Raw genomic sequence first — 24701 nt, 5'->3', positions numbered from 1 at the left:
TCCTGTCAATTAGCCCACCTAAGTGTGAGCATCGGTGAGTTGCAAGGTCTTCTTTCAGAGCATGAATGCTGGAGAACTGAAGGGTATTTCCCTGGGCATGTCTGTTTGAGTCTTCCCCAGCAGCTGTCAGGTTGGGTGCCATGTGCTTCCTCATGTACAGAGCTGAAGTATGTTTACATTCACATATTGCAGCTCCCAACGTCATACAAAAAATAATCCTTGGGCCAGGACAACAATCAGACTAACACCTACTCAGATATCCTCTTTCCTACGGCAGTTTAGTGAGGGAAAAGATATGAAGCACAGACAGTCAACCTTCTGTTGGCGTCATCTCTTGTTGCTTCTGTGCTTTGGGACTTCCTGAGCAGGGTCACAGCTCCGTGGTTAATAACCCTGGCAGAGTTTAATTTTTTTTTTTTAATGTGGTTTAGTAGTTGGTTTTGATCTCATTTATTCCTTTGACAGCTAGAATACCCCATGACTATGCATTTCAGTCTGCTGTGTGAAATTTTTGTTTTAATTATATTACCTCAGATGTTTGTATCCAAAATTCCCTTTTTCTAGGAGAGTTGTAGAAGCAATTAATATTTCTTCCCTTATTTGTGTCATTTATTATATTGTGGGATGCTAACACATCTGCCCTTAATGATCTCTTTTCCAGAAAATGGAGGCCCAGTCCACAGTTGCCTTTCACAAGGAAATAATTTCTTTCATTTGATCATTCCTGAATTTTTTAAATTTATGCTTTGTCCTTTTAAAGTGATAAGGATTATATAATGATGTTTTCTCTTTATTTTCTTGTTCATACTTCCAAATTCTCTGTCTCTTTATTTAAACTATTATGACTTTGAGTTGAACAATCCAAAATAACACAATGCACTTGTTCCTGACTATTACTAGCTAATTTAAAATCTGTTATTCAATATGCACCATTTGGGGCATCTTTCACTGAGCATCATGGACTCAGCTGCTACTTGTGTCTGGTTTTGCTTTTGCTACTCTGAATTACTGTTCACCTCCCAACTTAATAAACCTAGTTTCATTCCTTCAAATCGCAGAACATGTTGGTGAGAGTGGTTGTCTTTATTTAACTCAGACATTTTTGCTTCAGTTTAATTAAAGAAATGCAAAAACTTGTAGCCAACTATCTAAAGAAGTAACCACACCTCAGTAGCTGGGCAAGGCATTAGTTACTGTGTGTAATTGCTTTGTATTCACAAATTGTATAAGACATTCAGAAGCGTTAGCAGGGCATGCTGGAAAGCAATTTTAATTGATTGATTTCAACGTGTTCTATTCAAGATTCTGTCTAGTGAACTTTATTTGTGTATATCCCTTAGTGACATTTCTGCAGCTGTGGAAGAGTTAACTGTGCAAACATTAAAATGAGGGTTGTCCCTCCTGGATGTGAACTGAACTGTCCTTTGCCTCCCAGCCGCCTGTGAAGATTCCTGTTGGCGGCACTGATGTCTGTGCTCTTTTTTCCTGCAGCAGTGTTGGAGAGGGCTCTCGGGTTTGTGCTGCAGCCGGCACAGCCAGGCAGGAAGCGCTTGCACCTGTGGAGGAGCTGGTGCCCACCCCCATTCCCCTCCATCCCTTTCCCACCCCCCACACAGCTGGCCAGCACAGATGGAGCCCTCAGCAATCAGGGCTAGTAGCCAATATAAGTGAGGCAGAGAAAAGAGAGGCCCTTTTCAGGGGCTGTGGGTTTCAACTCTCTGGATTTTGACCTGAGGGTACTCAGCAGAGGTATTTTTTTTCCCTGTGCTAGTGGTATTTGTCTATTTATCATGGTTTCATTTGCAAGCAGGGAGTTTTGAGGTCTTGCTTCCTATTACTTCTGCAGTGTTTTCCTGTATTATTCCTTCAAGTTTTGCTGGGTGAAATCAAGCGGGGTATGTCTGGCTCCTTGGAAATCCATTGAGTTGTACCTCCTTATGTTGCAAAACTCTAAGGAAACTTAATGGAAAGCTGGCTAGTGTTAAATTTCCTATACCTGATGCTTTGATGTGTTCAGAAATTGTTTAAGAGAAAGCTTTCTTATGGTGTTCTGGCATTCTCTCTCTGGCCTCAGCTGGTGAAGAGGAAACTAGAACAGCAATTAGAAGAAAATCTTTGGTTTACACCCTACTCCCCTTAAAATGTACATAAAGCATTTGGCTATGATTTGCTTTTTCTGCAGGCATGGAGTTTGGTTGGGTAAACTGGGCATATAAGGTCCTTCTTACCTCTTACTAAAAAAAAACCCAAAAAAACTTAATGACCACTGTATTTTTATTTAGCTAAGCTCATGGCATAGGCAAAAAGCTTTCAAAGAATGCCCAGGGTTACTGCTGCTCCTGGTCTCACCAGCCCTGGAGCCGTGTGCCTGGCCAATGCTGTAGCCAGGGCTGTCTCACAGTGCTGTTCTCTTCCACAGCAGTGCTGGCTGCTCTGCTCCCCTGGGCTGCACGTCAGGGATGCTCTAACACCTCACAACTGCAACTGCCTCTGCTTCAGTCTTGGTCCTTTGGATAAAGACCTCATAAAGGCCAACTGAGGTAGGTGTTTCTCAGCATGTTCATTTGCAAAATGTCTTACAAAGCTTGCAGAAGGATTGTGAAAGGTATTAATCCAAGTTGTTTGAATGAGGTTTTGCAGTTTTGGTATAATGATCAGTTTTCTTTGTTTGGTTATCTGAAATGTGTTTGAGATACAGATGGTGGGGAAGAACAATTGAATTACTTTGAGTAAAACAAAAGTGCTTGATGAGAAGGAGTGCTGGTTGTCCCCACACAGGAGTTGAAAAATTATCTGTTTCTCTAAGTCCAGAAGGCAAACAGTGGAGAAAAGAAAACCCAGATGTTGCATTCTGTTTTTCAGGATCACAAACTACATATACTGATCAAGAGTAAGAATTTTATATGCTCCAGTTAAGAGGTTTCTTTAGTTCTTAGTGGAAAGACCTGGCTGTCAGCATTCAGCCCTTGGTGTTTTGGGTTCCTTTTTCCTTGCCAACGTCTCTTGTGTACAGAGTTTTGCAGAGGGGTATGGAGACAGGAGCAGCCTTTTAAATATTTGACTGTGTTATATGGCCGTGAATATTCCCCTTCCTAGCTGGGATGTTAGGTCTAGTCTGTATGCCTGCTATACAGTGGGAGGATCTGAGGAGAAGCTTTTGGTGTGATGTGACTAACATGAGGTGTAAGAGCCTTGGTGTGCTGTTTAAATGGGTTTGCATTTAAGAATAATGAAATAGCTTTTTATTTCAAAGTATCAGTGTTATATAAAATCCCTGCTAATGAAAGCCCTATTATTTTCCTGGAGTGGGAATCATTTGGCCCTTCCATTGCAAGTGGGTTGGTCTCTTGACCTCATTCACACAGAGCAGGAAGGGGAAATGCCTCAGCAATGAAAAATGATGCAAGAGTAGTTTGATTGTTTTTGTTGATGCCATATTGTTTGTGTCCATCTACTTTTATTTTAAATATGGAAGTGTTATTTCTTTGAGGAATCATAGAGAATGTGGTAATAGGGAGCTAAGACTTTGTGGTTCTACTCAGCTTGTTTTCTTGTCTCAGTTGAGTGCTAAATCTGAGGTGTTTGTGGGTTTTTGGGAAGCCCCAGGTTTTCTGTAAAAAGAAAGGAGTATTTCAGTTCTGAGCTTGGATTCATGGCTTGTGTTTGCTATAGGAAAGTGCTGTAGCCAAATTTTAAGTGAAGAGCAGTATGTTTTATTTTTCAAACAAAAATTTACCAACAAGTTCTGAATATGTGCTTTCCCTTTCCATGGGGCTCAGCTGGGGATGTCTTTCACCATTTGATGAAATAGTCACTGTTTTCAAGGCTTCAGAACTGTACAATTCCTTGTCAACTCTTCTTTCATCATTGTCTAACAATGCACAAACATGGACGTGTTTTTGCTCTCTCTCATGTGGACTGAATGAGGACTCAATCCAGAAATCAGACTTGCTGTGTGATAGAAATGGTGTCAATATGGTGAAGATCTCCAAGTGGCAAATACACAGTGTGTTTTGTAGGGATGTCAGGCATAAAAAAATGTGTGCTGGTGTGTCTAATAAAAATTTTCTGCTTGTTTTAAAGGAAGGCGATCTCTTGTGTTAGAGGCAGGATACTGAAAATCCAAAGTTAATTTCTTAACACCCTTATTTTAACTTCCAATCACTACAGTATTGTCAGTCTCAGGAGAAAGGTACTTGCCACTGAAATTTGGCTGGGAGTGTGAGAAGAGCATTGCTAATACACAGCAAGCATTTAGTAGGTCTAGTTCTTGTTAACTTGTGTTTGCAAAGAATGGTGAAAGTTATTTTTCACTAAAGCAACTTTCTGGCACATAAACTTTCCTATCCAACCAAAGGCTACAAGTGTAATTTGATTATAGAAGGTTTTCCTGGAGAAGGCATAGGCTGCTAAAAACAGGAGCTGGCACCATTAACCCAAGGTGTCCCACTAGCAGTGGAGAGTCTTCTTCCCATGGTCTGGGTCACCGCTGTGGTAGGGCAGGTTTGCTCCTCAGGAACCAGGCTGGCTGGCCAGGCCATAACCAGGAACCCATTGCAGCTGGGAATAATGTTCAAGGAATGTTCAAGAAAACCACACCATGCTCTTGCTGGGTTTTTTGCAATACTTTAATACAGCATTAAAATGCTAGAATACTAGAGGAAAGCTGTATACTATCCAGCAAATAAGGCACATGTCGGAATGCCATTTTATGGACAATCCACAACAGAGGTTTTACAGTCTCAGTAGCAACACAGTCACCAGATGAGCAAGCTGTCATCTTGATTGCTGAAACAGAACTGGTACCTCTGAGGCCTTTGTCCATAGGTTTTGTTTGTTTTAGCTGTACAAGTTTATTAACAGTTACAGAAAAAGAAATTACACAATTTGCCAACTGAATCTGACAAGGTCAGTAAGTACAGTTAAACAAATGTAATAATTGTTAGGCTAGTTTTTTCTTAAAGCTGAAGAAATTCATACAATAGTGTTAGTTTTAGCACTATTACACAATGCAGTGAGTGCTGTACTAAATAACCTTTTAAAGGAAACAAGAATCCAGTATAGGGCTGGGCAGACCTCCCATTTTAGCATGGTAAAATATCAAACTAAAAACTCAATCCTTCATAATATAATCAAACTACATGAAATGTAAAGTGTAAAATGCTTCGAATACGTGCACATGCATATTCTATATTGCTATGAGTTCTAATTAAAATAAACGTAAACCCCTACAATAATCTACTTCAATCCTTTTCTCTTACATCCTTTGATTGATATTATTGCTGTAGATGATACTGCATAGCTGAGCTCACAGTCTGCAAAGAGTTGTGAAAGTCAAGTTAAACAGTGTCCCAACCAACTTTCTTCCCCTCTAGTTATGGGGAAGCAAAGAGCCACCATTTGAAACCCACCACTTGTGCTTCGGAGTTTCTGGAAGCTGAGTCTCCACAGTGCTTCCAACACCTTGGTGTCTCTCACAAGGCCATAAAGTGACAGTATACTGTTATTTGCTCCTCACTTGCTACATGTCTAGTGATAGCTTTTCTAGCACTCGTTCCCCAAATACACATAAATAAACCAATAAGCATTTTCATATAAGTCTAAGCACTTGAATAATACACTGGTTACTTAATACTGATATTTTCATCCAAGGATAACAAAAACAATATGGCTTAAAGAATTGCAAGGTTTTTTGTCAGAATTATGTACCAACTTTCATATAATATTTTATGTAGACAATATTTCCTTCTTAATGTAGTTCTGTTGCATACTTTATACAGACAAAAGCATTGTAAAAAAAAAAGTAAATTATTTCCATAAATATTTTCTTGAGGATACATCCTTAGTTCTGCAAAATACTGCAAAATACTTAAGAAAACTCTTACCTCTGTTAGTATCCTAGTTGAGAGGAAGGCCCTTCTGAAAGCTTCCCAATTGTAAAAACTTTGCCCAAAAAACAAACAATACTTTTTTAAAAAGGCCCTCAAATATATACAAAAAAGTTACTGCAAAGAGTTTCCAGATAACAATTCAGTATTATAAGAAATATTTGTAACCATTCAAAAATTTTAACATCTAGAAAGGTTTCCAAAATACACACATAGTATTAAAAAAAAATTGAAAGAAACTCTATGTCAAGTATAACTCAAGATAAATACACATCTGCAAGTAAAACTGTAAAATACTTCATACAGGGGTAAACATTTATATCAATCATCTATAGCTAGTAACTGCACACGATTGTCCCTTTGAAATTCATCCTAGAAACACAATCCATCATCCCTATATCTAAGATCTCAAACAGCCCTCTGAGCACTTGAGCGATACAGCAAACTCTATGGACAGCACTGGTTTTGCAGATAAGAAAGAGATATGGGTGGAAGCCCAGTTGGGAGTGGAGTGATATCTGAAAGAATGATTTTTCTATGGGGATAGTTCAATCACATTTTAAAATATGTTGGCAAAGGCAAGTGGAAAATACATGTCTATCTACTTAACTTGAAAAACATGTGTTGATGATTTATTGCTTACTGTTCAGTGAACAACTCTTAGGATCCAGAATAGGACAAAAAAAAAATCTTCATTGTAACTGCAGGACAAAGATGACTAGTCTATGGAGTCTGATATTTTCAAAAGCTCTAAACTTTTAACGTTTTAAGTAGGTTTTGGGTTTCTTTTTTCTTTTTTTCTTTTTCTTTTAAAAAATGCTAGAGTGTCACAGGTATAAAATCCATGTATAATCTAAATTTCATGTTATATAAAAAGGTAAAATGCAGATAATACTTCTAGGTATAAGGCTTCTCTCAGACATATGTCAACTTCACATTTTTAGTTTAAAAACTAAGTCCCATATAATGGGGAACTTCAAAATACACCTATTTTCAGAAATAATATATACTCTTGTGTATTTATCTGACGTTAAATAGCAACTTTGAGACAAAAATGCCTCAAATTTTGCTTGTGTGGCTTCATTTTACATCTGTGGTAGCAGCAGTAGGAACTGGCTAAAATGGGGCCATCCTTTAAACTACTAGGATATTTCTTCATCATCTTTAAATGAAGGATTTGCAATAACTTCATTGCAGCCTCATTAGGTTAAAGCAGCTAAAAACCTATGACACACGTTTCAAATTACTCAAACATTTTTCCAGAGGCATGCCAATGCCAAATTCGATATGAAATGTTATGACCAACTCATGAAACAAATTGTGGGATGTTTATTTTTTTTTTTATTTTTTTTTTTGTTGTTGTTGGTTTTAAAGAAATAAATGGAAGTTTAAAAAAAAAAGGTGAAAATTAAAAAGTAGAATAGGACAGGATATACTGGTGGGCTGTCAACAGTAAATATCTGAGGTTGAAAATCCAGTTTGCCAAATACACGCACAGAGCCAAACTGCTCTCAGGTACAGCCCTAAAGAATACTCAGTTTAGGGAGGCCTGTATTGATTTAAAACTCTTTTTATTGATGCTTGCTTCACTCTGGCCAATACTGTCTACTAATGCCTTCAACTGATTGCTAGCTGATGCTCCCAATGCAGAGCTAGTTAGAGAACATCAGAAGGCAGTCACTACATTTTAAAAGATAAATCAATTCCTCAGTTTTCCACTCAAAAATCTGCACCTTCACTTTTTTTTTCTGGTTTGGAGAGAGCTGGTTACATCTATAGGTGAATTACCTTCGGGTGGGGAGGGAGTAGAAATAATCTATATTTTGTAATCAATAGTCCTTTTTTCCCTTTGAAATAAGAACTCAGAAATGTCCCTTCTGTGCCACCAACTAAAAGCCAATGGTCATAAGCTGCTATCCACAATTATGTGGATGTGTTTTTCCAGCACCTCCCACTGCACAGACTCGAGTGTGGAGCCAATGCTCCGGCCCAAAGCTCCAATCCGGCAGCCAAGCCATGCGGGGATGGACAGAGGGATGCCCCGGCCGGGCTCGGCATTGCTGCCATGCGGGGATGGACAGAGGGATGCCCCGGCCGAGCTCGGCATTGCTGCCATGCGGGGATGGACAGAGGGATGCCCCGGCCGGGCTCGGCGCTGCTGCCATGCGGGGATGGACAGAGGGATGCCCCGGCCGGGCTCGGCATTGCTGCCATGCGGGGATGGACAGAGGGATGCCCCGGCCGGGCTCGGCATTGCTGCCATGCGGGGATGGACAGAGGGATGCCCCGGCCGGGCTCGGCGCTGCTGCCCTGCGGGGATGGACAGAGGGATGCCCCGGCCGGGCTCGGCATTGCTGCCATGCGGGGATGGACAGAGGGATGCCCCGGCCGGGCTCGGCATTGCTGCCATGCGGGGATGGACAGAGGGATGCCCCGGCCGGGCTCGGCGCTGCTGCCCTGCCCGGGCCGGTTTTAGGCAGGGGTTCAGCCTGTGCAGGGACCCGGTGCCCGCTGCCACCCGCGCTGCCAGATCTGCGCCTCCGCCTTGGGCAGCACAAACCACCGCAGTGTCCCCCCCTTGCTTTTCACACCTTGTGCTCTTCATCTGCTTTCCCCCAGCGCCGGGGCACGGGGAAATCTGCTCTCCTCTTTGTTACAGATGTGCTAAGTATCACTTTAATACTTTATATGTCTTCTGCCTAGGAACACATGAATAATATAAATACTGAACTCTCATAAGTGTGCTCTCAAAAATTATTATGCTACACCTATAGACATTGTGTTAAAGTAGATCACGTGTGTTTTTAGTACAATCTACAAATTCATAAACTAAAGGCATTGCCTTGCAGTGTTGAATCTGGATAAACAATTCTTAATAGGGCACTGTAATGAAAATACCAATGCTTATAATGTCTTTTAGTCAGCTTTTTATCAGAACCTGGTGGTGTGTTATATAGTGATACAGCTATATCAAGAGTTGTGCTATTCTACTGGTTTTAGTGGTTATCATAACAGGGAGATTATTTCAGTGCTGAACAAAATGTTTGATAGCAACACCTTAGTTTCAGGAAGAAAATAAAATAACGTTTTCCCTTATCTTCATCTAAGGGGGTTTTTCTACATGTTCTTTAGCTAGATGTGAACCATCTAGGTCTTTTTTTTTTTTTGTTCCTGTACTATTAAGTGCTCAAGAGGAAAAAATAGATCTGGTTTAAAAAGCTGCTCTTTCAAAATTACTCATGCTTGAAACAAACTATTGAGATTAATCCTAGAGGTCAAGCTTAGAAAATCCACCCCTAGATTTGCTTGTGTATTTTCTTATTTGTATAGAGAGATTAGTATCTTTGTTGAGAGAATTTGTCTCTAAGTTAATTTGTGGATCTGTGCAAAAGAATGTGTTTGCATTTCAAAATGCTAAAACTGCATCTCTTCACTAAGGCAACTGAACTGTTTATTAGTGTTACTTTCAATAACATTATTTTCAGCTATTTTAGTTGGAGTTGCTAACTGGGCAAAAGTAGTTTCCAAGTGATTAATTTAGTTAATTCTATTTTAGCATTACATAGCACTTTTCATCCAGTGATGCCAAAACACTTAAGAGATATTAAGTAAACCTCACAACTCTCCTGTGAGGTAGGTATGCTAAAGTATTATTACCCCCTTTTTGCAGCTGGGGAAACTGAGGTCCAGAAGGATCTTGTGACTTGCCCAGAATCAGGGAGCTATGGGAGAGCTGTGGTCAGAAGCCAGGAGTCAGGATGCTTGTCCATTGCTGTGAGCAGCAGGCTGGGGCACTCGGGCTGCCCGTAAATAATGGCATTTGCAAGAGATGTACCTGCCACTCCCACCAAACAAGCAGATGCAATTTTGCCCTGCTTATAGCAAAGCAGGTGAATGCTTGTGATAAGTTTTCCACTTTCTTTATAAGAGCTTGTCTTGACATACTGGTAACACCCTGCTATCACTTGGCATAAACCCCCCACTGTCTCTGCATTACAGAACTAGTCCTCAGAACACATTTAGTTCACATCAAGTTATTTAGGATTTAAATTGTTTTCTCTAAGTATCATTCACACAAAACAATCTCCCTAAAGGAAACTTCATAAAAATATAAATTGCTGATGTAACCCCCCCCTCAAACATTCATCTAATTTTTTTAGTGAATGCTACAGATTAATTGCTTGTTGTGTCCTTTTGCCAATGTACTCTGACGTAGCCATACAAACAGGATACTATCTCGAGGTACTTTCAGTTTATATTTGCCAATCCCTGACGAGATGTTCTTTGCAGCAAGCTGTCCCTGTGCAAAGTTCTACCTGAAATTGGACAATGAAATATAATTCCTAAATTTCTACCCAGGTATGTGGGTCTTCTTCAGGAAGACATAAAGAAAGAGGGTTATATATAGAGTGTTCTCCATGCCTTAAAACACCCCTATGGCTAACATGTTTCATATTATAACAAATTTCTATAGTAGAAAACAGGACATAAAATATTTCCAGAAAGTGGCTTTTAAACTACTATAAATAGTAAGTTTGGCTAATCTTTCAGTAAAGGGTATTGGGGTCAGTTTTAAGTATTCTTATCCCCTTATTCATTGTAAATTTATGAAGCTTGTGGCCTAATGAACAGGCCATGCACATAGAAGGGGCCATGTCAGTGGGTTTATATGACAAGGAAAGGATCTGGTAGTTGCATAAGCAAGCCAATTTTGTCTCCTCCAAAAACCTCTTGGAATCTTATGGCATTCCCTTCCTACCCAACCCACACCCCTCAAACAATTATTCACTTTTTTTTCCATGTCCTGCAAAAATTATTTTGCCTAAGCCCTGCCCAAGAGATGGTAACAAATAGAAAAAAAGTCCAAGAAATCAGCAGCACAAAACTCTTAAGACTTTCTAAAACTGGGAAAGCAGTAATTCCCCTTTTATGCTGTGGCTTGTTTCATCTTCCTTTGTCTTGTCATATAATAAGAATAGTGATCGTGTTGTGGGTGAGTGCTTACAATTAGTGGCCCCACAGTTACTGAATCTCTGCAAAAGCCATACATGTAACAAATATTCCTTGTGAATATTATTCCTTGCCTTTTGAAAAGTACTTCATTTCACCTGGCTGTGATATAGGGTCTGTGTAAACAATCAGCAGAACCTGTAACTGTAGTTCTGTAGTGAACATCATCAGTAACACCTTATGTGTGTACATATATAAATTTACATATATATGTATACAAATCATAGTCCTGTAAATACCTATTGCATGCATGCACATGCACAGGAGAAATGTTACATTCTATTAATGGTAAGGCATATTATTAGATAGGCAATATTGGCAATTCTTTTAGCTTTTATCTTGATCTGTTGTGCTGCTGTTGATCGCATGCTGCCAGAGAATCTCTAAGGATGATGGGGATGGGAAGAGGCCACTTTGACGGTTTATTGCACTCGGCGGCAGTAGTAGCCCAAAACTTTGCACTTCTCACACAGATGCTGAGGATGTTCTTTGCTCTGGTCTGACACATCCAGGCCGTCCGGCTTTTCCAGGGGTCTCTGCAGTGGCAGGAAGGAAATCAGATTAGATCTAAGGTTTTGTCCTTGTTACTCTTTATTAAGGATGAGAAGTCTACTTTTATGCCCTAAGTGAGCTTTGTACTGGTAATTGAAAAAGTACTATGTTTCTTTCCTAAAGGTATGGAGTGATTTTTTGCGGCCCTTCAGCTCTACACCGGTTCAGAGTGACCTCCCAATTTAATGTCAGTCTTCATAAAGGTGGTTTTAACTTTGTTGCAGACAAATTACAAAAATACTGAATTGAGAACTTCTTTTATAAAAAGTAGTAAACAAAAGAGTTCATTTGCTTAGCTCCAGTAGCTTAGATGTCCCAAAGGCATTAACACCTAAATCATGGGAATCCCATTACCCGGCAATGCAGAGCAGGGATTATCAATGTTAGGACTAGCTGCTACATGAAGAAAACTGTCATAATGTTGCACAGATATGACACAGCTAAATGGTGCTTTCCCAATAGATAGTCCCATGTTTTTGAGGCTGAAAGTTTCAAAGCAGAGCAGCTGCAAAGCTTTTAATAAAATTTAAAAAATTCCAAACTTATACAAAGCCAAAACAAAATCCAACATTGTGACATAATCCTTTGCACTGAATCTGCGTAATAAATTATGTATTTTTAAAAACATTCATGAAATCAGTGTTGGAGGAAATTAAGCTGATTCATTGTTATTAGGTATTTGTGCTTTCACTTTTCATGACATGTAAAAGGCCTCACAGTTATTCTGGAAATAAAATACCTATGTTAAATATTGTGACAAAGTTAAAGGTTTGGGAAGTCTAATAGGTAGGAAAGTGATAGAGATGCGAGGTAGAAGTTAATAAAGTGCACCATTTGCTTGGAAAACACTCCCAAGTTCCCTAACCCATAATTGATCTGTTTTCATGAAATGAATTTGAAAGGCTGTTTCATTTCACAGTGCCATGAAGGCAGCAGCTCTTCCATGGGACTGTGGTAGACACAGCATGTGGTGTGAAATCTGAAAACTAGCCACAAGCTTCTCACTGTTTTTACAGGGGTATTAGACCCTTGCTTATATCTTCAAAATGTGATTCTTGGAGCAGTGGGTGGGTAAATAAAAATTACACCATCGTGGCCATTTATGCCTTAACACCTTTCTTAATCTTAAAGGCTTTTCTTTATCTGTAAGGTCTTAAAGTACACCTGATCATCTAAGATTTCATTTTTAAGTTCTTTGTCAAGCCACCTACCTGAAACTGTGGACAGGAACGGAGATATTTAAAACTCTTTTTTTGGCTATGTAATACTGCAAGAACTGCTCATAAATCAGGGAGTAGAAGGGTTTCTCTCTCTGAATAGCTAAAATGACACAAAATATAGCCTATCATCGTGATTTTAAGTGCAACACACTTATGTTGCACAGCTAGTCAAAACAATATATAGGAATGACTCAGTAGTGATTGTCAATGGTTTGTTTCTGATTCAGTGTTTTGAACCATGATATTGTCCTGCACCATGCAGGTCTTTGAGTCTTCATTTACATTTCAACTGCAAAGTGGATTTCCTGGGTCAGATGAGGAAGGTAGTGTACTCTTCATCTCCAAATGCCCTGCGACCCTACTGAGCTTTAAATGTTTGATGTCACTGTGTTGAGATTTGGGATCAGAACAAGCAATTCTGTTTCTAGGCTTGCAGTGCAAGCACTGGTCCAGGTACTGCCTATTTCACAAGACAGGCAAGTTGAATAGGTATGTTTGGTCAGAAAACTGCCTTTCTACCTCATCTACCACTTGTTCCACCAACATCTGCCCACAAATACTCTTCAAGAATTTGCATTACATAAATATACAAGATGAAGTGCAGGTTCTGGAGTCCCAGGGGTTAATCTACACTCTTCCACAGCGAATGAGAGTTTTGAAATGCTACACTTGAAACAGGCTATTTGACTCAGCTCTGATTGCTTCTACATGCTAGCTGTGCTCTGATTAAAGAGAAAAATACAGCAGTTATCATGTTTATTGATATAAGCCAGATTTTTTTTTTTAATATGCGAGGCCTTGGGAATCATTTTTCCTGGAAATAGTGCAAAGGACATTGGGAATGCCTTGAAGCGCCAAGAGTTTTTGGATGGTTTTCAGAAACAATAGCTCTCCATAGTTTGCTTTCCCCCTGCGTTGATTGAGCTCAGCTTTTTGGCCTGCAAAGCATTTTGATTTCAGAACTGTTATTGTTACCAGCATGTTAGGACACAGGCTGGGGAGAGAGGGGTTACAAATGCAGGAAAGCAGGTTGCCAAGGGCCAAGCTGGAAGGCATGAAGCCGTGCAGAGCCCAGACTGCATTTCTGGTGAGGTGGTGGAGGGCTGAGGCTTTGAAATCGGTAGTGTACTGGTGTGGTTTGTGTCTCAAAAAACCATTTCAACCTAACTTTTGCACAAAATGAAGTCCCAGCTTACCTCCGTTTGCCGTTTTCTCTTCATGGTATCTTGTAAAGGCAAAAAAGAACCCCTTAATCACCCTGAGTAGCAAGTGTTCTTGTCCTGCTGCTGTCTGTTACTAATTGAGGAGAACCTAAAAGTAATAACCTTATACTCTTGGAACCATTCCTACACCATGCTAAAAGTGTAGGATGTTAGTCACAGAGCTGGGAAGGAGAGGACACTGGCACAAGAGTGGGCAGCAGGGCCTGGCTGTTGTACACTATGTCAGCTCTGGGGACTGCCTGAATTCTGCAGGAGACACCGGTAACTGAGGAGGCTGCAAGAGCCCTGCACTGCTGCTGAGGACTCAGCCATGCACTTGGACAGGGTGTGGAGAAGGGGACAAGCTATTTGGCTGAAAAGTTAACTCCTTTCCTTAGAAAGCAGAGAAATGGGGCTTGTAGAACAATAGTAAATCCTGCTATGTTCCTCAGGGGAAAGGTATCTTATTTTCCATTAAATGGAGAGTTTAACTGTAAAAGTTAAATTTTGTTGTGGTTTGTTTTTTTTTTTTTTTTTTTTTTTAATGCAAGCATCCGCAGTTGTATTCTTCCAGACTTCACTTTAGTGCATCTTTGTTTAATTTTCTCCTGGTAGTTGTGGGGTGGAAATAATCTTGTGCAGCTCCACCAGGAAAGCATTTGATGGTGGTGAATAAAGATATTGCTGCAGGTGAATGAAGCTGACAAATTCAAATTTATATATAAATTCCTGACCTGCGAATTAACTTTTGACTATGAGTTATTGCTGTCCCAGTCTAGATGTACTGCATGACCTCTGCATTCCCCAACAGTCAGCTGAAACCCCAAAGCTCTCCATCAAAAAACTCACCTTTATGAAGTGTTAGTGTTAAAGAAAGCATCACTAGGACATCTTGAGGGCAATTACTTCCACTAAGGTGCAAATGCAATAATGTGCCTACTTCTGTTTGTATTTTCTGCTGTGGAATGGAACAATTTAATTGCACCACTGATGGATAGAGGATGACATCAGAATTGAAATGAGAGAAAACATTTTCAAATCATTTTCTGGACTCATTTACATCAAGTCTTAATGCAGCATATAAGATTATTAAATGTCAGATTAGGAATGTGAACAGAAAGATTCTGCAGCTATTGCTGGCAGGATAATTGTAAGGTTAACTGTCTTAAGGAGCCATGCTTCCCTTAAGAAACATGCTATCATGAATTTGTCAATTTTTAGTCCAATAAAAAAAAATTGGGCACTGGGGAAGAAAAGATTAAATGCTATGTCCATTCTTGAGCAGCAGACCCTCTGCTTTTCTATCTGCCTGGGGGAAGAGGAACATTTCCAAGGCCCTGGGCTGTCGCCATGCATCCAAGAGACAGTGATAAGAAGGCAGATCAGAAGCAGGATGCTTAGAGAGAGCATGCAGCCTCTGTCAGCAGCATGCCTCTGGGACAGGCCAGCTAGGAATGAATGATAACAGCATGAGGTAAATGGTAAAAATCTCTTCTTTAAGAGTTCAGAAAAGCAGCAGTCTGAGGGGAACTGTATTCCCAAAGCTGGAGTACACAAACATGGGCATGCTGAGGAGGGTTTATTAAATCTAAAGAGTCAAAAGATCATACTTGTAGGCTTGAAACTGTTGAAAAGTTTATTGGCCTTGAGTGATCATACCCACCACTCTCCATACTGAGGGAAGTGAGGTGGCTGTGGTTGCACTCAGATATGGGAATTATGATGAGACCACTGAATTGCCCATGAAAGTAATAACTTGAGTATCATGAGGTATGTATTTACATACCAAATTATTTCCAGTCCAACAGTAAATTCCTGACAGCTGGAAGAAAATAGTGTCCAAGAGGACAAATCAGTCACCAGATGGCTGGTTCTGCACCAGTGCAACAGCTGTCATCACAAACAGCACTGGCCTTAGCCACAAAGTCGGAGAAGAAGCCTTGATAAGAGGCCAGCCAGGAAATAACCATGGGCGCAGATGTTGCTGCTATAGTAGCAGGGGAAGAGAATGAGGATTCAGAGCTTGGCATCTGGGCTGTAACACTGCCAAGGATGCTGGTGAATGACTTTAAGGACTGGCTCCGTTGCTGAAGCAGGGTAAGAAGGAGCATAAACAACCACAAAATCCAAATTCCTTGGAAGAATAGGTAGAGGTTTAATTCTTGTCTGAGATTCCTGTTTATGTTTAGAGTTCAAGTTACTACCTGGGAAGCAACTTTTGAAATTGCCATAGAGCAGATTTGTCCGGGTAGTTCTTTAGCCTCCAGTAAGGCTTGAGCTCAGTGGGCCTATGTTTTTTGCCCCATGTTTTGTGCATTCCTATAAGCACTCCCATGGGAAGGTTTGTCACTTCAAGGAGTGGTGAAAATGCAGAAGGAGGAACACAGTGGAATAATTTAGCAAAACTTGCTTGAGGAGCAGTTTTGCAGCTCAGGTGTGACAGCCACCTGATTCCCTCCTTGGTGGATGAGTTGGGGAATGAATGGCAGCAGCTCTCCTGTCAGGCCCTTGTGTTACTTCTTGTAAGACATGCTCCACCATCTCTTTTAAATACGGAGATTTAGAGCTGTATTTATAGAGCACTCTAAAGTATATACACAGCTGTAAAAGTGCTGAGAAGACTTTTCCTGCCCCAGAGAGATTAAAAGCTCATTCTCACAGTTAGGCCATGTGGACTAAGAGCATAGGGCTGAATTGAGTCATTCCTTGTGGGGAACTGGCCCAGGATAGTTTCCTGGAATGAAATGAGCCTCCAGGAACAATGAGCAGGTGGCAGGAAAGTGTGGCTGCTCTCCTCTCCAGGGACTCACTAACGAAAGGTATGCATAGGAAATCAAGATTTGAGCATAGCTGCACAAGCCATTCACAGAGCCAACATATGTGCTTGAATGGCTACCCAGAGCTATGCGGAGTGGAGATTATTATCTTCAGTACTCTGATATTATTGCCTGAGCCAGTTATATGCGAGTACTTCAGCACCAAACCATTCTTTATGAGACATGGACAGACCTTACAGTACTGGGAAGTCCATGGATTTGGGAAAATGGCTGGGGAAGACAAAATACAGCTATGGAGATGAGGATGGGAGAAAAGGGCAAGCCCAGCAAGTGAGAAGAAACTCCTAATTCACTGCAATGATAAATATTAAGCAATTCTGAAATATGGTTTTGAAATTTTTGTCCTAAATTGGACACAAGCATCCTACTCTCCTACAGTGACACAGCAAGGCTTGGTGGCCCATGTGGTTGGATTTCAGCTCTTTCATAGACTCTGCAAGGTTTGATCTGTTTGGTGACAAACTGGGAGAATGTTGAGATAGTCACTAGGCCATACAAGGGGCTGGTGAAGTATCTTTGGGGTGATTGTTTTTTCTTGTCTATACACACACACCTTTCTGGAAGTGTCTGCCACTGCCTAGGACCAGGTGTGGAACAGGGGGGATTGATTTGACCTGGTGTGAGTTTTCATGATGAATATGCTGAATGGAAACTTTCTATCATAAGCCCTCACCAGGGAACTGTGGTCCCTGAATGTTTTAGATATGGGCTGAGATGTTTCCAGTTTTTATAGCTTTGGAAGTTTTTAGGGTTTTTTTTGTTAGGTTACAATTATGTGATTACCAAATGGTAGGGCAAAGAGTAAGAATAGGAGATGATGAATTCCAGCACATTGCTGAAGAGAAATTGACAAGATTGCCTGAAAGGAGAAACAATTTATTTCACTAGAAGTAAATACTGTCTGATCTTGAAAGGAGGTCAGACTTCTACAGGTCATCTGCTTTTTGTTAAACTGAGGAAAAAACTCAATTTATTGATTATTTGTACTATCATAAATCATATCGCATATTGTGGTGACATTGCTGTTTTGTAGTGTCTGTGTGCAGTGTTCTTTAATTGCAACACTATTTTTTTCAAATGGAGTTAAAATGACACAAGAGAATCATGGTGTGTAGGGGGAGGCAAGATATTTTCTCTGGTGAATTATTTAAGTTGGAAAACCTGTCTAGTGGAAGATTCAGATGAGAATACATTGATCCCATATAATAAATGCAGAAGGCACACATAATTAACTGAGGACATCCACTGAGAGGGAAGTAAGGGCTTAAAAACTTCTAGAAATGCATACAAAATCAAACATGAATGAGGCCTCTGCTATGGTAGGTACCAACAAGATAATCAAAATATAAAGAATAAATAGGAAACATATCTAGAAAAGGTTAAGGTGGTAGTGTTAAAAAAAACAACCATATTAATGCACAAGACTTTTTTGTGCTTTAATTCTTAAACTAGAAATATTGAAATCTAATGAAATTGTTCACTGTGCTTTTAAAAAATACAGGTTTTGGTGTAAGAGTACCAGTGACTAGGTATAATATAGATATTTTCCAAAATGGGGCAGAATAGCTCCCCACTGATAAGTGTTGATTAATGTTTAGAGAGTCTGGTGTGGCACTGGATGCATGTGCAAACACCACGTATGGGATAGCAGACAGGAAGCTGTGCCAAGAAGCACCACAGACCCCCTGCAGCCTGGTAGCTCTCTGCTGCTGCTGGCTCTGGGCATGAACTGGTGCTGTTCCCTTCACTGTCTGCCTGCTGCTGTTATGCTTAATCAGAAGCAGCACAGGGCACCTCTGGAAGAATGAAAAGGACCAGAAAGGATGACAAGGGTAACTGAGAAATAGAAGCAGATGGAGGTGAGGCAGTGACAAAAGGACAGAGAATCTTTCAGCTTGAGGTTCAAAGTTCACATTTTGAGGAAGTGCACTAGTGACTGGTTGCAGGTTATTTAAATTGGGAAGCCTAGCTGAAATGCATTCTTGTCTTGAAAATCTTAGATAACTGAGATAACCTGCTGCTGGGACATGAACACACAGATAGCCACGTGCTCTTCCACATCCATGAGTTATGGTGTGCTTAGGGAATAGCATGGAAACGGTGATGGGGTTGACTGTGGAGAGCTGCACTGCAGATTGCAACCCTCCCACAGTGTGTGTCTGACTTCAGTACTGCTGTGCAGACTGGACTCCTCCAGCTCTGCAGCTCTGGACTACTTGCGAAACTTTATTACAAAAATGTACACTTCTAAGCCTATAATGCCTCCTGTACAGTGTGGATGGGATACCTCTTGAATGATTTCTTGACCCTTTGAACATCAACATAAATGATGGAAAAAACAAGGTAATTATTTATAAACTTGTGCTATCAATGGTCCTGTAATTTCTCTCACCCTCAAGACTGTACTTCTATGCATGTGGTAAGTGACTTAGCCTGGATTTTGGATTTTTTAGACAAGCTGTCTATACAGAGGTAAGGAACAAGAGGCGTTGGAAGCTCTGAGGTTTTTATGTTAAGTTAGTGTCATTAACCAATTAATTTTGTAGGTAGGAGTCATCTTAATATTGTTCTCCTTTATCATTACTCTTTGTAAGTAGCAAGTGCCCCTTGAGAAAATCCAACAAGTGAAAAAAGCAGTACACATGGGAAGTAACTCTGCTGACACCAGTGGAATGAAACAATAAATTGGTGTAAATATGAAGAGAATCAGAAGAACTAGAAGGCCAATTGCTATTGCTGAACTTTTTTTACTCTAAGATTAAAAAGCCCCATAGTTTCTTTCTATAAGAAAGGCAAAGGCTTTGAGTTTGAGGTATTTGTACTGAAAGAAAGAACATTCAAATTTTGCAACTCTGATGACACCTGTTCAGATTTCCAGGACTGAGACAGCTCATCTGGGAAACATTCTCTGTGGTGTGTTGCAGTCAAGTTCTTTTTGAGTCTTACCCACACTTTACAAAGTCAACAGCATTCCTAGCTCCAAGCCTGTTGCCATTGTAGGTCTGCATTTCTCCTACCTGTTTGTGAGGATAAACATTAATGTGGCACTTGATACATTCTTGTCCCATGTTAGCCCAGGAGTTTCCACTCATCCATTTTCTCTTGCATTTGGGGCACTTGTATTCACCAAAGCAGCGTTTCTTGCCCTGGTATGGTGTGAGGCCTTCTCCTTTTGGACGAGCCTACAAAACAAAGGGAAGTAGCAATGAATGACTGAAAACGGATGGGTGTAGTAGAAAAATAAACATTTTTTAAATTAGGAAACATTGGGCAGGAGATATTGGAGGCAAGCATGAAGGACATGTCCCTTTAATGGAGAGTTCATGTGTTGAAGACAGAATCTAACAGTTCTGAGAGTGGTTTCTGTAAGAAATATTCAAAAGTTCAAGAAAACGCAATACCTGTTAGTGACACAGTGTTTAGAAATATACCCTTTCTCTTTTTGAATAAATAGTTTTAATGTTAGTTTCATTATGATAAAATCACCTCTATTGAGTATATATCACTAGTAATATATATATCATCAGGAGGAGTAGTTCATTACTAATAAAGGATGACTTTTAAACTAGAAATTCTAGTTTAGAAATCTAGTCTATTTTCCACTAAAAACCTGTAGTTAAGAAAATTTTTAATAGTTCTGCTTTTCTCAGCCTATATGTTATCATATAGAAGTGCACAAACTGGGATTGAGTACAAAGGAAAGACATTCTGAGTAGTGGAAATAATAACTTGCACTAACTTTATCTGGTTTCTGGCTCTTGGTAAATGGTTTCACTATTTCTGCCTTTTGAAGGAAACAGGAAAGGATTGTCAAATGGTGTGTTGTAATGTCTGAATGTTAAATGTCCCTTAAAGAAAACCTTTTTATCTAGAGAAGCCAGTAGAGTTGACAGTGACCGTACGCAAATATCAGGTTTATATTTTTGTATATGCATTCATTCACTAAAATTGTGTGTTGTGCTTAACAAAATATGGTGAGGTATGTGAAGATGAGGGCGTTGCATCCAGCTGTGCTAGGATGGCTGTAAAGATGAAGTTTTCCCAGAGTCCCTCGCAGGTGTTGAAACACTGTCCATGTCACCATGTTTAGTTTGTTGCTGCCTAGAGGGAGATTCTTTGCCTGTATAGTGGCAGTGTACTGTGATCACCTATCAAAGGGTTCTTTGTCACTTACATACATGTCAGGCCTAAGCAGCTTTTCTTTTTTAAGGCTTCCAGATAAAGTTTACAAAAGTGAAATGAGCCATCATGCTGGGAAGGCATTTGTTTTTGTTTTGGGAGTTTGTACGATTTCTCAGTGTGTAGGTCCAAGTTGCTTTCTATGTGAAAACACGGGTTGCAAAAGCAGGTGGTTGGCAGAAGACCTGATCTTGGCAGGAGCTCTGAGACTCAGGCTCCAGTGGCTGATGGAGATGGTGAACACTGTGTTACCTCCTGGGTCGCGTGTGGGAGCAAGAAGGGAAAGGAACATTGAGTGCGCTCTCCCCCGCATGCTGTGGGTGGAAGAGCAGGGGACACCAAACCCACTCCAGCCTTTATTTTTCTTTCTGTAGTGTCAGTAAACAACATTCTCTGGTTTTTTTTATGCTCATTCCTCAGCATAGCAATATTCTTTAGAAGATCAGATTAGTAGCAATCTCCATTACAAAAAGGCAAACAACTACAGTAATTTGCTTCTGACAAGCCACTGGAAATAGTCTAGCTAACCACAAAGATAAAGCTGACCAGGACACACATATTTACAGTAGTATAGCACAAAAGAAAAAATAGTGCACTGATATAGTGAGAAACATTGAGACTTCCACAACTAGGTGCGTGCTGGCAGGCACTCAAGAGTGTAGCTCTTCGACCCATGGTGTCCCTTGATAAGGATGAGAGATTGCAAATGAATGTAGTGCAGAAAAATGTCAATTTAGGAGACATCCTTATTCTGGATACTTTATTTGGTTCTGCCTCTGAAGAGCTTGTACAACAAGTCAGTGTAAGAAGAAGCCACATGCTCTCTTCATTTAGAAATTCTTATGAAATTGAACAGAAACCCTATGTCCAGAGAGCTCCTGTGTTTTAGAGACCTGCCCTCTCCTCCTGAAGCATCACAGGTTGTTTTATTTGCAGTTTCTAATAGGGGGGTATTATTGAACAGAAGACAAATTATTTTTGATTCTCTGATTAAGTCACCCTCTATGTAAACTCCTCCTGCAGCCAGACTTGAAAATGCAGCCTAGTGACCTTACCAAGCAGCAGTCCTTTCAGAAAATGTGCAGATCACAGGGTTCATTATTTCCAAAAGAAATAGCACGGACTTTGGAGACAGAGTGCATCTTGGAAGTCTTGTAAATGTTTACAAAGCTTATTTGAACATAACACTCCCACAGCAATATGTTATGTCAGCCATAAAGAGCATTTAAACAGACTCCCACAGCAATACATTGTGCCAGCCACAATTCCCAGATGGGAAACTTTCAGAGACAGCCACTTGGGCGGGCCAGCGACTGTGGGTTTGTCCAGGTCACATACGTGACTTCAGAGACACCAATGCCCTGAAATGCTCTGCCCTCACACATGCACAGGGAGCACTGAAGATACTGGTCTGTGGAGTCCTCTGTGTGTACAGCTAGGCAGCAGAAATGGAGGCTTTCCAAATTAAAAGCTACTTTTAAAATCTGACTTCTCCAACCTTCTTGGTAAATCGGAAGCAGAACCAGGAAAATAATGTAGGAGGCCTGACTCTGTTGGTTATTTCCTGTTATAACTGCTAGACTAAACTTCTGATTTATTTTTATTTTAACTTTTTGACTGTCACAGCTCCCTCCTCAGTCAGTGACTCTAATTAGTTTGTTGGCAAAGTTACAACATTCTCTGTAGGTGTTTTGCTATTCTGCTTTATGGATGTTTATGCATTGCCCTAATAGATATTATTTTCCTTCCCATATCTTCAGTTTTCCAAGCTGTGCCCCACAGCGAATTTGGACTTGCAAACAAGCAAGTTCATTTTCTCTAGTGGGAAACATCATTAGGAATCACTGACAGCAGTGAAGGCAACCCTCCCAACTCCGTCCACCCTGCAGAACCAAACAAAACAGGTATTTGACAGTGTTTGGTATAAGGTGAAATCTGAGTGAGATACACTAATGGCCTGGGAGATCTGAGGCTGGGTAGTCTGGTTTGTTTGTTGTTAGGGTTTTTTTGTAGCTGTTGGTGGTTTGGGTTTTTTTGGGTTTTTTTTTTTTTTTGTTTTTTGTTTTTTTTAATTTAAAGTGTCTGGCTCCAGCAGGAGCACAGCTGAATTGCATAAACATTTCCAAGAAACAGCCTGCTCCTTGGCACAGAAGCAGCCAGCCCTGCCCACAGGGTGCTCCAGCACCCGGTCACTCTGCACTGAGGTATCTCAGAGCTCATTCAGCTGGAGGGCAAGAACTATTTTCACCAGAGGTTCTTCCTTAACTAAATGCCAAAAAAGAGCAAGAAGACACATTTTGTCATTTAGTATTAACTTAAAAATCATTAATTTATAGAATATGGGATTTACCTTGTTTAAACCATTAGCCTCCTATTCTCTCTCCACCCCAGCTCCATTTGAATGGTTAATAATAGGCTTTGGTTGGTGTTCAGGTCCTGCAATTCCTGTACTGAGCTTTCTCTTCTTATTCTTTCTGCAGATAGGGATTTATTTTTTTACGTGCAGAGTTAATCTGGCAAAGTTATGGTTCTGTTCATAATGGCACAATATTTTGTTGTTATCATATTAAAATACACTGTCCTATTGCCCATAAGCCCAGGTAAACCTTTGGCCTGGTTTCTATCCTTGGCTGCAAGAACTTGGTGTGTCTTCATTTGGATATTTCAAGGATTTACTGCATCCTGGACAGGTAGGCCTTTGGGGAGGATCAAAACCAAACAGATTTTGGTACCAGAGTACCAGAAACTAGCCATTGCTTGAAGTATGCCTCAATGTCAACACTGGGAGTTTTTTGATCTTTTGACTTTGGACAAGCACTGACATAACTGCCATCACCTTTGCAGGTGTACCTAGTCAGTGTGTGTGTTTGCCTTGGCTGGAAACAACCAATGTACAAAGCCAGTGAATTCTGTGTGGCAAAGTAACAAAAATTACCTCAGTATTCCATCCCTCACTGACACCCAGCTGTCTCTATTTTTCATCCTCTTTCTTTCTTGAGCCAAAACCACAAATTGGCCATCATAAGATTTTAAAAGTGTTTAAGTTGAGCTTTTGTGCTGGTAACTGGCCAGTCCAGCCCTCTGTCAACGTATCAGAGAGTGCATCTCATGAGGGATCTGCCAAATCACTTGGCAATGACGTACATAATAAAGGACTCTCTGCTTTCCCTAAACAATTCCCTCAAAGTATCAGTTTGCAGAGTCAGCAAAAACAAAACATGCCCCCCCTCCCCCAACATGCCCTGCTTAAAACTAGATTAATTATAAACAACATGAGCCTGAGTTTCCTCATAGCAAAATGCAGAGACACAATTTAATGCTTTTCTTCCCCTCATCTCCCCTAAGTTGGTTTTATACAGCTGAAAGGGCTCTGTACAGCACAGGAAAAGATGAAATCAGCCTAACATTGGTAGGTGGATCCCCTTCATAGAAGAACTCTGAGGGTCTGCTTGTAAGTATGCTTCATCAAATGAAGAGAAAAGGGTAGCAGCAAACAACAGCTTGATGCACTGACTGGCTCCCGAGTGGTTTGTGGGAGTGGGAGGGTCAGAGCTGTATTTTGAAATGTGAATGCTCCAACATTCTCAACTCAAAGTCAGCACAATTGGGAGATGGCATTAAAAATGCCCTATTGCTGTTACTGTGTACTCCTGTGCCTATTGTATCTTTTAATCAAGGTATGGTAACACATTCCCAAAAGGTTCAATTAGAAAATGAAAAGTAGAAGGACTGATTCAGTGTACTGGGTGTTGTGGCATTCTGGTTCTGAGGTGGCAGCAAGTTGCAGAGCATTGGGAAATTCACAGAAGTGCT

At 40.4% G+C, this 24701-nt stretch overlaps 1 protein-coding gene and 1 long non-coding RNA gene across 12 annotated transcripts in view; one reads left to right on the top strand and one right to left on the bottom strand.

Annotated features, from left to right (window-relative positions):
• The first annotated feature begins 1613 nt into the window (after positions 1-1613).
• Positions 1614-24701, top strand: part of LOC135306424 (uncharacterized) — a 137143-nt gene continuing 114055 nt past the window's right edge. For all 11 annotated transcript variants that reach the window (XR_010367232.1, XR_010367236.1, XR_010367234.1 and 8 more), the window contains exons 1-2: positions 1614-1749; positions 2420-2540. This is a non-coding gene — a long non-coding RNA (uncharacterized LOC135306424). The remainder of the gene's footprint in view (positions 1750-2419; positions 2541-24701) is intronic.
• ZCCHC24 (zinc finger CCHC-type containing 24) overlaps positions 4611-24701 on the bottom strand; it is a 106774-nt gene continuing 86683 nt past the window's right edge. Inside the window, exons 3-4 of the mRNA XM_064430317.1 lie at positions 19727-19891; positions 4611-11434 (exon numbers count right to left, since the gene is read on the bottom strand). Of these exons, the coding sequence (XP_064286387.1) occupies positions 11321-11434; positions 19727-19891 (279 nt within the window). The 3' untranslated portion in view covers positions 4611-11320. The remainder of the gene's footprint in view (positions 11435-19726; positions 19892-24701) is intronic.

This window comes from Passer domesticus, chromosome 8, assembly GCF_036417665.1.
Source record: "Passer domesticus isolate bPasDom1 chromosome 8, bPasDom1.hap1, whole genome shotgun sequence".
NCBI lineage: Eukaryota > Metazoa > Chordata > Aves > Passeriformes > Passeridae > Passer > Passer domesticus.
The sequence above is the reverse complement of the archived record's forward strand: the minus strand, read 5'-3'. Positions and strand labels throughout refer to the sequence as shown.